This window comes from Bombina bombina, chromosome 7 (genome assembly GCF_027579735.1).
Source record: "Bombina bombina isolate aBomBom1 chromosome 7, aBomBom1.pri, whole genome shotgun sequence".
Taxonomy (NCBI): Eukaryota; Metazoa; Chordata; class Amphibia; order Anura; family Bombinatoridae; genus Bombina; species Bombina bombina.
The window spans coordinates 127,632,304-127,645,947 of NC_069505.1; the positions used below are offsets into that span (position 1 = coordinate 127,632,304).

At 38.3% G+C, this 13,644-nt stretch overlaps 1 protein-coding gene across 1 annotated transcript in view; it reads left to right on the forward strand.

The window, feature by feature from the left end:
- Positions 1–13,196, forward strand: part of LARGE2 (LARGE xylosyl- and glucuronyltransferase 2) — a 124,382-nt gene extending 111,186 nt beyond the window's left edge. The window contains exons 12-14 of the mRNA XM_053689306.1: positions 682–828; positions 11,595–11,790; positions 12,311–13,196. Of these exons, the coding sequence (XP_053545281.1) occupies positions 682–828; positions 11,595–11,790; positions 12,311–12,508 (541 nt within the window). The 3' untranslated portion in view covers positions 12,509–13,196. The remainder of the gene's footprint in view (positions 1–681; positions 829–11,594; positions 11,791–12,310) is intronic.
- Positions 13,197–13,644: the final 448 nt, after the last annotated feature.

Sequence of the window (13,644 nt, forward strand, 5' to 3'; positions counted from 1 at the left end):
ACATTTCATCTTAAAGGGACAGTCAAGTCAAAATTACACTTTTATAATTCAGATAGGGCATGTAATTTTAAACAACTTTCCGATTTACTTTTATCATCAAATTTGCTTTTTTCGCTTGGTATTCTTAGTTGAACGTTAAACCTAGGCTCATATGCTAATTTCGAAGCCCTTGAAGGCCACCTCTTATCTCAGGGCATTTAAAAGTTTTTCACAGCTAGAGGGCATTAGTTCATGTATGCCATATAGATGGCATTGTGCTCATGCCCGTGGAGTTACCCAGGAGTCAGCACTGATTGGCTTAAATTCACATCTGTGAAAAGCACTGAGATAAGTGGGCAGTCTGCAAAGGCTTAGATACAAAGTAATCTCAGAGGTAAAATGTGTATTAATATAACTGTGTTGGTTATGCAAAGCTGGGTCATGGGTAATAAAGGGATTATCTATCTTTTTAAACAATAAAAATACTGGAGTAGACTGTCCCTTTTAAAAGTATTTGTATCGCATTTAATTTACCCCGGCCTTGTATCTAAAAGTTAACTTGTATTTCCCCATATTCCCGTCCTTCCTTAGATGTTTTTATTTTGTTCTAGTAATACACAATCTGGTTTGCACAGCACTATGCGTATGGCGCCTGTTCCCTTTATATGAGTGTTGTGACTATAATCTCTCTTATCTGTTTAGGAAATCCATAGAGCAGCAGAGCATAGCAAGTTCTAAAACCGCTCTTATAGTTCCTGCCTTTGAAACTTTGCGTTATCGACTGTCCTTTCCAAAATCCAAAGCAGAACTGCTCTCCATGCTGGATATGGGGGCACTTTACACTTTCAGGTGAGATGACGTCTGTTTTTTTTTATTTCTGTATATTCTGTCAATTCTTTTCTTCATAGACTTTAAAGTGGATGTAAACTGTAATAAATTAAAGGCCAGTATCAAATAATACTATTAAAAATAGGGTCACTTTAATTCATTAAAGTTTACAAAGAAGCTTATTTCTTCTGTTATGTGTGATCAGTCCACGGGTCATCATTACTTCTGGGATATTATCTGCTCCCCTACAGGAAGTGCAAGAGGATTCACCCAGCAGAGTTGCTATATAGCTCCTCCCCTCTACGTCACCTCCAGTCATTCTCTTGCACCCAAAGACTAGATAGGAGGTGTGAGAGGACTATGGTGATTATACTTAGTTTTTATAACTTCAATCAAAAGTTTGTTATTTTACAATAGCACCGGAGCGTGTTATTACTTCTCTGGCAGAGTTTGAAGAAGAATCTACCAGAGTTTTTCTTATGATTTTAACCGGAGTAGTTAAGATCATATTGCTGTTTCTCGGCCATCTGAGGGAGGTAAAAGCTTCAGATCAGGGGACAGCGGGCAGTTGAATCTGCATTGAGGTATGTAGCAGTTTTTATTTTCTGAATGGAATTGATGAGAAAATCCTGCTATACCGTTATAATGACATGTATGTATACTCTACACTTCAGTGTTCTGGGGATGGTATTTCACCGGAATTACTCTGTTAAAATACATTACACCTTTTAATAGGTATTTAATTTATGTTAAACGTTTTTGCTGGAATGTAGAATCGTTTGCATTTCTGAGGTACTGAGTGAACAAATATTTGGGCATTATTTTTCCACTTGGCAGTTTGCTTGTTTTGATTATGACAGTTTCGTTTCTCTCTCACTGCTGTGTGTGAGGGGGAGGGGCCGTTTTTGGCGCTCTTTGCTACGCATCAAAAATTTCCAGTCAGTTACACTTATATTTTCTGTATGATCCGGTTCATCTCTAACAGAACTCAGGGGTCTTCAAACTTCTTTGAAGGGAAGTAGATTCTCTCAGCAGAGCTGTGAGATTTATATAGTGACTGTGTTTTAAAACGTTGCTCTGTGATTTTTATGTTTAAAATTTAATTAGTATTGCTTTACTAATGGGAACAAACCTTTGCTAACAAGTTATGTTGTTTTTAAAGAGTGATGCTATAACTGTTTTTCAGTTCATTATTTCAACTGTCATTTAATCGTTTAGTGCTTCTTTGAGGCACAGTACGTTTTTGTTAAATAAGATTGTAACCAAGTTGCATGTTTATTGCTAGTGTGTTAAACATGTCTGATTCAGAGGAAGATACCTGTGTCATTTGTTCCAATGCCAAGGTGGAGCCCAATAGAAATTTATGTACTAACTGTATTGATGCTACTTTAAATAAAAGCCAATCTGTACAAATTGAACAAATTTCACCAAACAGCGAGGGGAGAGTTATGCCGTCTAACTCGCCTCACGTGTCAGTACCTGCGTCTCCCGCCCGGGAGGTGCGTGATATTATGGCGCCTAGTACATCTGGGCAGCCATTACAGATAACATTACAAGATATGGCTACTGTTATGACTGAAGTTTTAGCTAAGTTACCAGAACTAAGAGGCAAGCGTGATCACTCTGGGGTGAGAACAGAGTGCGCTGATAATTCTAGGGCCATGTCTGATACTGCGTCACAGCTTGCAGAGCATGAGGACGGAGAGCTTCATTCTGTAGGTGACGGTTCTGATCCAAGCAGATTGGATTCAGATATTTCAAATTTTAAATTTAAATTGGAAAACCTCCGTGTATTACTAGGGGAGGTCTTAGCGGCTCTTAACGATTGTAACACTGTTGCAATACCAGAGAAAATGTGTAGGTTGGATAAATACTTTGCGGTACCGGCGAGTACTGACGTTTTTCCTATACCTAAGAGATTAACTGAAATTGTTACTAAGGAGTGGGATAGACCCGGTGTGCCGTTCTCACCCCCTCCAATATTTAGAAAGATGTTTCCAATAGACGCCACCACACGGGACTTATGGCAAACGGTCCCTAAGGTGGAGGGAGCAGTTTCTACTTTAGCTAAGCGCACCACTATCCCGGTGGAGGATAGCTGTGCTTTTTCAGATCCTATGGATAAAAAATTAGAGGGTTACCTTAAGAAAATGTTTGTTCAACAAGGTTTGATATTGCAACCCCTTGCATGCATCGCGCCGATTACGGCTGCGGCAGCATTTTGGATTGAGTCTCTGGAAGAGAACCTTAGTTCCGCTACGCTGGACGACATTACGGACAGGCTTAGAGTCCTTAAACTAGCTAATTCATTCGTTTCGGAGGCCGTAGTACATTTAACCAAACTTACGGCTAAGAATTCAGGATTCGCCATTCAGGCACGTAGGGCGCTGTGGCTAAAATCCTGGTCGGCTGATGTAACTTCTAAGTCCAAATTACTTAATATACCTTTCAAGGGGCAAACTTTATTTGGGCCCGGTTTGAAAGAAATTATCGCTGACATTACAGGAGGTAAGGGCCACGCTCTACCTCAAGACAAGGCCAAAGCTAAGGCTAGACAGTCTAATTTTCGTCCCTTTCGGAATTTCAAAGCAGGTGCAGCATCAACTTCCACTGCACCAAAACAGGAAGGAGCTGTTGCTCGTTACAGACAAGGCTGGAAACCTAACCAGTCCTGGAATAAGGGCAAGCAGGCCAGAAAACCTGCTGCTGCCCCTAAGACAGCATGAACCGAGGGCCCCCGATCCGGGACCGGATCTAGTGGGGGGCAGACTCTCTCTCTTCGCCCAGGCTTGGGCAAGAGATGTCCAGGATCCCTGGGCGCTAGAGATCATATCTCAGGGATACCTTCTAGACTTCAAATTATCTCCCCCACGAGGGAGATTTCATCTGTCAAGGTTGTCAACAAACCAAATAAAGAAAGACGCGTTTCTACGCTGTGTACAAGATCTATTATTAATGGGAGTGATCCATCCGGTTCCGCGGTCGGAACAAGGACAAGGGTTTTACTCAAACCTGTTTGTGGTTCCCAAAAAAGAGGGAACTTTCAGGCCAATCTTGGATTTAAAGATCCTAAACAAATTCCTAAGAGTTCCATCGTTCAAAATGGAAACTATTCGGACAATCTTACCCATGATCCAAAAGGGTCAGTACATGACCACAGTGGATTTAAAGGATGCTTACCTTCACATACCGATTCACAAAGATCATTACCGGTATCTAAGGTTTGCCTTCTTAGACAGGCATTACCAGTTTGTAGCTCTTCCATTCGGATTGGCTACGGCTCCAAGAATCTTCACAAAGGTTCTGGGTGCCCTTCTGGCGGTTCTGAGACCGCGAGGAATTTCGGTAGCTCCGTACCTAGACGACATTCTGATACAAGCTTCAAGCTTTCAAACTGCCAAGTCTCATACAGAGTTAGTTCTGGCATTTCTAAGGTCGCATGGATGGAAAGTGAACGAAAAGAAGAGTTCTCTCTTGCCTCTCACAAGGGTTCCATTTTTGGGGACTCTTATAGATTCCGTAGAAATGAAGATTTATCTGACAGAAGACAGATTAACAAAGCTTCTAAATGCATGCCGTGTCCTTCATTCCATTCAACTCCCGTCAGTAGCTCAATGCATGGAGGTGATCGGCTTAATGGTAGCAGCAATGGACATAGTTCCCTTTGCACGCCTACATCTCAGACCGCTGCAATTGTGCATGCTGAGTCAGTGGAATGGGGATTACTCAGATTTGTCCCCCACTCTGAATCTGGATCAAGAGACCAGAAACTCTCTTCTATGGTGGCTTTCTCGGCCACATCTGTCCAGGGGGATGCCTTTCAGCAGGCCGGACTGGACAATTGTAACAACAGACGCCAGCCTTCTAGGTTGGGGCGCTGTCTGGAATTCTCTGAAGGCTCAGGGACAATGGAGTCAGGAGGAAAGTCTCCTGCCAATAAACATTCTGGAATTGAGAGCAGTTCTCAATGCCCTTCTAGCTTGGCCCCAGTTAAAGACTCGGGGGTTCATCAGGTTTCAGTCGGACAACATCACGACTGTAGCTTACATCAACCATCAGGGAGGGACAAGAAGCTCCCTAGCAATGATAGAAGTATCAAAGATAATTCGCTGGGCAGAGTATCACTCTTGCCACCTGTCAGCAATCCACATCCCGGGAGTGGAGAACTGGGAGGCGGATTTCTTGAGTCGCCAGACTCTTCATCCGGGGGAGTGGGAACTTCATCCGGAGGTCTTTGCCCAAATACTTCGACGTTGGGGCAAACCAGAGATAGATCTCATGGCGTCTCGCCAGAACGCCAAACTTCCTCGCTACGGATCCAGATCCAGGGATCCGGGAGCGGTTCTGATAGATGCTTTGACAGCACCTTGGAACTTCAGGATGGCTTATGTGTTTCCACCCTTCCCGCTGCTTCCTCGATTGATTGCCAAAATCAAACAGGAGAGAGCATCAGTGATTCTAATAGCGCCTGCATGGCCGCGCAGGACTTGGTATGCAGATCTAGTGGACATGTCATCCTGTCCGCCGTGGTCTCTACCTCTAAGACAGGACCTTCTGATTCAGGGTCCATTCAAACATCAAAGTCTAACTTCTCTGAAGCTGACTGCTTGGAAATTGAACGCTTGATTTTATCAAAACGTGGGTTTTCTGAGTCGGTTATTGATACCCTGATACAGGCTAGGAAGCCTGTTACCAGAAAGATTTACCATAAAATATGGCGTAAATACTTATACTGGTGTGAATCCAAAGATTACTCCTGGAGTAAGGTTAGGATTCCTAGGATATTGTCTTTTCTACAAGAAGGTTTAGAAAAGGGTTTATCGGCTAGCTCATTAAAGGGACAGATCTCAGCTCTGTCCATCTTGTTACACAGGCGTCTGTCAGAAAATTCAGACATCCAGGCCTTTTGTCAGGCTTTAGCTAGGATCAAGCCTGTGTTTAAAACTGTTGCTCCGCCATGGAGTTTAAACTTAGTTCTTAACGTTTTACAGGGTGTTCCGTTTGAACCCCTTCATTCCATTGATATAAGATTGTTATCTTGGAAAGTTCTATTTTTAATGGCTATTTCCTCGGCTCGAAGAGTCTCTGAGTTATCAGCCCTTCATTGTGATTCTCCTTATCTGATCTTTCACTCAGACAAGGTAGTTCTGCGTACTAAACCTGGGTTCTTACCTAAGGTTGTCTCTAACAGGAATATCAATCAAGAGATTGTTGTTCCCTCCTTGTGTCCAAATCCTTCTTCAAAGAAGGAACGTCTTCTACACAATCTGGATGTAGTTCGTGCCCTCAAGTTCTACTTGCAGGCAACTAAAGATTTTCGCCAAACTTCTTCCCTGTTTGTCGTTTATTCTGGACAGAGGAGAGGTCAAAAAGCTTCTGCTACCTCTCTCTCTTTTTGGCTTCGTAGCATAATACGTTTAGCCTATGAGACTGCTGGACAGCAGCCTCCTGAAAGAATTACAGCTCACTCCACTAGAGCTGTGGCTTCCACTTGGGCCTTTAAGAATGAGGCCTCTGTTGAACAGATTTGCAAGGCTGCAACTTGGTCTTCGCTTCATACTTTTTCCAAATTTTACAAATTTGACACTTTTGCTTCTTCGGAGGCTATTTTTGGGAGAAAGGTTCTTCAGGCAGTGGTTCCTTCTGTATAATGAGCCTGCCTATCCCTCCCGTCATCCGTGTACTTTTGCTTTGGTATTGGTATCCCAGAAGTAATGATGACCCGTGGACTGATCACACATAACAGAAGAAAACATAATTTATGCTTACCTGATAAATTCCTTTCTTCTGTTGTGTGATCAGTCCACGGCCCGCCCTGTTTTTTAAGGCAGGTACATATTTTTTAAATTATAATTCAGTCACCACTACACCCTTGGCTTCTCCTTTCTCGTTGGTCTTTGGTCGAATGACTGGAGGTGACGTAGAGGGGAGGAGCTATATAGCAACTCTGCTGGGTGAATCCTCTTGCACTTCCTGTAGGGGAGCAGATAATATCCCAGAAGTAATGATGACCCGTGGACTGATCACACAACAGAAGAAAGGAATTTATCAGGTAAGCATAAATTATGTTTTTTTAAAAATACTTACCATTGCGTTATGGTTAACATAACGCCAATCCTCTGCCCGCAGTTCCCGATGTAGTTAGCAGAACGATGACTAATCTGGCTTCCTCCAATCATTGTGTGTCCCCTTTGGCGTCCAGCTTGTGGAGCAACGCAACGATTGGAGGAAGCCGGATTCGTCATCTATATGCTAATGAAAGCAGCAGATGCGGGGGAGGATCGGCGTCTGTTTACCATAACGCACATAAGAATCTTTGTAAACGTTAATGAATTAAAGTGTCCCTGTTATTAAGAGTATTATTTTATACTGGCCTTTAATTTATTAACATTCTGTTCAAAGCCTTTTGATACTGTTACACTTTTGCTATTTTGATTTTTATGTCTTCTTAAATGTTGCAATATGTACAGTACATTCTGCTTAAAGGGATACTAAACCCACATTTTTTATTTCATGATTCAGATAGAGCCTGCAATTTTAAGCACCTTTCTAATTTTGTCCTATTATCAATTTTTCTTCATTCTCTTGATATCTTTATTTGAAAATGCTGGTATGTAAGGTAAGGAGCCAGCCCATTTTTGGTTCAGCACCTGGGTAGAGTTGCTGATTGGTTTGCTACATTTAGCCACCAATCAGGAAGCGCTACTCGGATGCTAAACCAAAAGTGGGCTGACTCTTAAGCTTACATTCCTGCTTTTTCAAGTAAAGATAGCAAGAGAACGAAGAAAAATTGATAATAGGAGTAAATTAGAAAGTTGGTTAAAATTGCATGCTCTATCTGAATCATTAAAGAAAAAAAAAATGTGGGTTTAGTGTAGCTTTAATAAAGTTGGAAACTAAAGAAAAAGAAAAATAGATGAATAGGAATTGAACATGTAAAGGGGCAACTAAACACAGCATCGTGATTAAAAGGACCATCGTCTTATAGTAAAGCAATAGCAAATATTTCTTACCCTAATCTGTTTTGTAGTTGTTTTGTTTGTTTGTCTTTAAAAAAAATAAAATAATAACAAATCAAAGATGTAGCAGTAGAGGAGCAACCTTATGTACCAGGGACCACAGGGATCCAACACATCTGTACCTTTTGTACGCACACTCCTGTTACAGTACCCAGTGTGCACGTGCAGAAGGTTAGCAATCACATTGCATATGTGTGTGTGTATAAATACAGTGGCTAGCATTCCCTTAACATTAAAGGGAATTTAAACACTTTGAGATGGTAATATAAAATGATAAATCGTATATAAATAAAAAATTCTGCAATATACTTTCATTATTTATTTTGTCCCCATTTCCTGTAATTTCGTTCTGAAATTGTGAGCTTTTCAGTTCCTGTTACAAATAAAAGTGCAGAACATTGTTATATTCTACACAGCCATTGGCTGCACACTCTAGTGACCTATTTGTAGCTGCCCCTAATTGGCCACAGCAGAGAAGGTAACCTAAGTTACAACATGGCAGCTCCCGTTGTTTTACAGACACTAAAACTTTACACTAATTTTGTCTATATATATATTTAAACAGCTGATTTAAACTTTTAAAAATATATCTACATGTTATTCTCAGACTAATCTTTTCTTTGAATGCATCATTCTATATAGCATTTATTTAGTGTGTAATGTCGCTTTAATGAAAAATAAAAATAAATGCATAAGTAAAGGTTGTCTTAAAAATAATTATAAAAATGTTATCAATCCCTGCACACCTAGAAGAATGAAACGCCAATATACAAAAATTTCAAATCTATACCATGTGCGGTCACTAATCACAGATACAAATATCTTTAGGGATCTAAAAAATAGTACAAGATAAAGACTTATTTTTTAAATAATGGCCTTTAAACTATGCTACTATAAGCATATTTTTATTTTAGAGGAACTTGCAATGATAAAGGAGAGACACATTTACTTACTAAGCTAAGAAAAAGCATGTTGCTAGGAAGTTGTTTTTATTTATTTATTATAAAACTTTACAAAGGGGCAATTGTACTTTTAAATTGTTTTTCCCTTAATGTATTTCCAATGACTTTTTATACAAGCTGTAGAGTATAAAATGTGTTAGAAATTACTTATTTAAGTTTAATTATGTAAATGAAATAGCTGGTTTTGACACCACAGCCCTACAAAATTGGATGAGCTTGCACGGAAATCAGATCTCCTTATGTTAGCACCTTCTGTACACATAAATGCTTCCTTATCTTATTTATGGTTATATACCAAATCCCAATACTTGGAAATTAACATTGTATTGCTTATCCTTCTTACCTCCCACTGGAAATGTAATTTCTTTTGCTGGTTATGTTTACATAGTTTTTATTTTATAGCCTATACTTAAGTATAGAAACTTTCAGTATATCAGTGGGGATACCACAGGCAAAATCAGCTATTTTGATTCTGATATAAAGGTAAACTAGAAATTTGTAAACAATTTAATACACTCCAGCAGGTAAAATGAATCATTGGGAGCAAATTAAAAGGCGAGAAAGTTTTAAGGTAAACTGTCCCTTTATCAAAATGGGGAAATTCCATTCATATAAAATAACACCACCACCATGATGCACCATATTCAAGACTTCACATTGGCTCCTATGTCTGGCTTGATTTTAAATAATTAGAGAAGAGAATTTGTGATGTACATTACTGCTTTGAAGTGCTAAAAATCACTGATACAAATTGCTCCTTCAAACTTGCACAGAAACTTGTTTTTGAAACCATAAATATAAAAAAACCCTGTGATCAGTAATATGTCGGTGAAAGAAAAACCAAGTGATACAAAACCGTAAACGTGCTGTCCCAAACACTATGTACTATGTTAAAGGGACATGAAACCTAAACGTTTTTTACAATACTTATGACTTTCATTAATGTGCCTAGAACATACAGTATGTAAATATGCCATGTGCACCCTCATTTTCAAACAGTCCAACTGCCTTTATAGCCAGACGTGGCATGTATTCATTAGTAATGATGAAAATGGAGTCTTTCCCCAGGCAATATGTGCAGACAATGGTGTTTGAATATAGGTACACAATGAATATGTATACATGCTTAGTGTGCAAAGTAAAAGCTACCACTTGAACAATGTTCATTTTTACTAGTTTTACATACGTATTACAAAACTGATTCTATTTAAATAATGTGTGTGCACTTAAAGGGACATTAAACACTTTGAGATGGTAATATAAAATGATAAATCTTAAATAAAAAAACCTCTGCAATATACTGTCATGATTTATTTTGTCCCCTTTTCCTGCAATTACATTTTGAAATTGTGAGCATTTCAGTTGCTGTTAGAAATGGAAGTGCAAAACACTGTTATATTCCACACAGCTATTGGCTGCCCACTCTAGAAACTTATTTAAAACTGTTTCTAATTGGCCACAGCAGAGAAGGTAACCTAAGTTACAACATGGCAGCTCCCATTGTTTTATAGACACTAAAACTTTAGAATTATTTTCTCAATATTTAAACAACTAATGACTTAAAATCCATCTACATCTTATTCTCAGACTAATCTTTTCTTTGAATGCATCATTCTATTTAGTATTTGTTTAGTGTTTAATGTCCCTTTTAAGTTTTATGCACCTTTCATATATAGTGCTTAGAACCTATATATTATGCATAAAGACAAATATAAAATATATATAATATAAATTAGGGCTAAAATTAGAATTTGTGCAGAAATATGTTTGTTTCAGTAGTTTGTTTGCATGTAATCTATCTGTATACAACACTGCAAAAGCCAAAGTAATTCCCTCTTTATAACATGGCATTAAAGACCTGCATAAACTAAAGAAAGAGATGGAATTTGCAAAACCAAATTGTATTAATAGAGAAAAAAAATCATTATGTCAGCAACTGGAGGTGACACACAAATGAACAACTAGCCATGCACTTCACTCTAAATCTGCTTAATAAAATAAAAACCATAATAAAGTCGGTTAACTACTACCACTGCTGATTGTCTCACTGACCAACAGTTCCATGCAGCTCCCAAGAGATATTTTAACTATGTGTTTAACACATTCATGGGGAGGGGTAATACAAATAAATTTACAGTGTTGCTAGTGATAAAATTACATGCTCTATAACAAATTTAATTCAGAGATTTGCTGTTTTGCGGAAGTGAATCTTAGCAAAAATATAAATATCTAAAACAAATGTTACCTTTCAAAACAACTGAGCTGCAAAATATCAGATTATTTTACTTTTTATATTTTCCATTTTCATAGTTGCTAACACTAACGAATTATATGAATTTGTACATAACTTCTGCACGAGATATATGAGCTATAAATAAAACTATGAACACAGAGAAACCTAAACGTTTTCTTTCATGATTTAGAGGGAGCACGTCATTTTAAATAACTTTCTATAAATTTCTATTATCTAATTTGTTCTTTCTCTTGGTATCTGTTGTTGAAAAGCATACCTAGGTAGGCTCAGGAGCTGCAGCACATATATTCCTCATGTTATTGGCTCACCCATATGCATTGCTGTTTTTCCAGTAAAGGATACTAAGAGAACGGAGCAAACCAGATAATAGAAGTAAATTGCAAAGTTGTTTAAAATTGTATTCTCTATTTGAATCATGAAAGGAAAATTTTGGTTTTCATATCCCTTTAAATGTGTGATTAGAAAATGTATTTATTGATTCATTTAGTTAAGGGCAGATGTTTGTTGTTGTTGTGTACTTACTGATAAAGCTATATCTGTGACTTCCTGTAGATATCACGTGTGGGAAAAGGGTCATGCGCCTACTAACTATGCAAAATGGAGGACTGCTACTACGCCATATAAAGTAGACTGGGCACCAGACTTTGAACCATATGTGGTGGTTAGGCGAGACTGCCCTGAGTATGATCAGCGCTTCCTGGGCTTTGGCTGGAACAAAGTATCTCATATAATGGAGCTGGATGCTCAGGTAAGGCTACTAATGACCCTCTTAAAGGGACAATGAACTTTATCTGATTACAAGACACTTCTAAGGTCTTGCTATACAATAACTTATCGGCCAAGTCTAAACAGTTTTACATACACTATCGTTTTCACTGCAATTGTTTTTTTTATAGCTAACCTCCACTAACCAATTGTCTTATTTGGTGGAGCCAATCCGGGCTTGAGTCTACAGACAAAAAGGCTTGCCACAGTGATTATGTTCATATAAAATGCATTGTTTTACGGTTCTTTTTTTAAGCCAATTAGGGAAAGATATGTAGCAGGGTTAGTCTTGAGAAGCCTGCATTAGTTCTGAGATTTAGAAAATTCACAAGATTCAGAGCTAGACTACATGAAAAGGGAGAAAAATAAAGTGCAACATTGTTTTACTCTGCATACCTAAACATTTTCTATTAAAATCTCAAGGTGTTTACTGTTCTTTTAAGTGATTGAGCATAATGTATGTGTGAAATGTAAGGCAATCACATTTCCTGCTCTCTCTTCAGGAGTATGAACTGGTGGTTCTTCCTAATGCCTTCATCATTCACATGCCTCATGCTCCCAGCTTTGATATCTCAAAGTTCCGCTCCAGCGAAAACTACCGCGTTTGCGTCCAGATGCTGAAAGACGAATTTCATCAGGACATGTCCAGGCGTTATGGGTCTGCAGCACTTAAATACCTTACTGCAGAGAGAAACCGGTGAGCCTATCTGGGGATATGGACCTGCCAAGAATCGTATGGACGGACTATATAAAGATGTCGTTCATACAAAGAGTTTTGTCTCTTGTTGAGTTCAGAAACATGGCTTCCTTTACTCCCCAAAAAAGTATGGACAGCTAAATACGGATTTACTTAAGAGACCATAAAAGAGAGCATCTTGCTTCTTATGGCGAATACATGAGGACCAGACACACGTTGCCTTAGGAACAATGCAAACGTATGGATTTCCTTTATGACTTTTTTTAAATCTGGACCTGTATAAAGAACTGAGACAATCAAAACATTTTCCTGTTCACTTTATAGTGAGTCGCCACCACTGGATTGAGATATTTTGTTTGTTCTCACCCACTTTAAGTGTAATATATTTAAATTATTGAAGTCTGATTTGAAATGGATAACAGTCAGGGCAGGATTCCTGCCTGATTCTTGGAGAAAAATAAGAGACCCGTAATAAATATATATATATGTATGTATATGTAAATATATATACTGTACTATAAATTCATTTTTATACACATAAAGCAATACAATACTGACCAGTTTTAGAGCAAAGTGCATCTCCGATTTATATCTATTTTTGTTTGTATACAGACATCCCACATAGGGAATGTTTCCAAGAAGTATCCTGACAAGTTTTGTACTTCTCAAATTAAAGCATTTATATATTTTTAGATTGCGTCTTGTACACTTATTTTCAGCTTATATGTAAAGGGGGCATTAATAACACATTTATATATAAATAGTAAATGCAAGTATTAAATTGCAAAAGATCTGTATACAAAATGTTTTAAAGGAACATTATACACTAAATTTGTCTTTGCATAAATGTTTTGTAGATGATCCATTTATATAGCCTATACAGCTTTTTTTTTTTTTTTTTTTTTTTAAGAAAATGCCTAGTTTTGCTTATTTTTAAATAACATTGTGCTGATTTTCAGATTTCTAACCAGGCCCCAATGTTTTAGGCAAATACTGATGTATACCTACTCCAGCTTGCTCCTGTTTGTGTAAAGGGTCTATTCATATGCAGGGGAGGGGGGAGTGCCTGCTGTTTTTGCTATACAACCACTTTCAGTAACCAGTGTTAAGCTAGGAGCTTCTAAGTAAGTTTTTAAACAG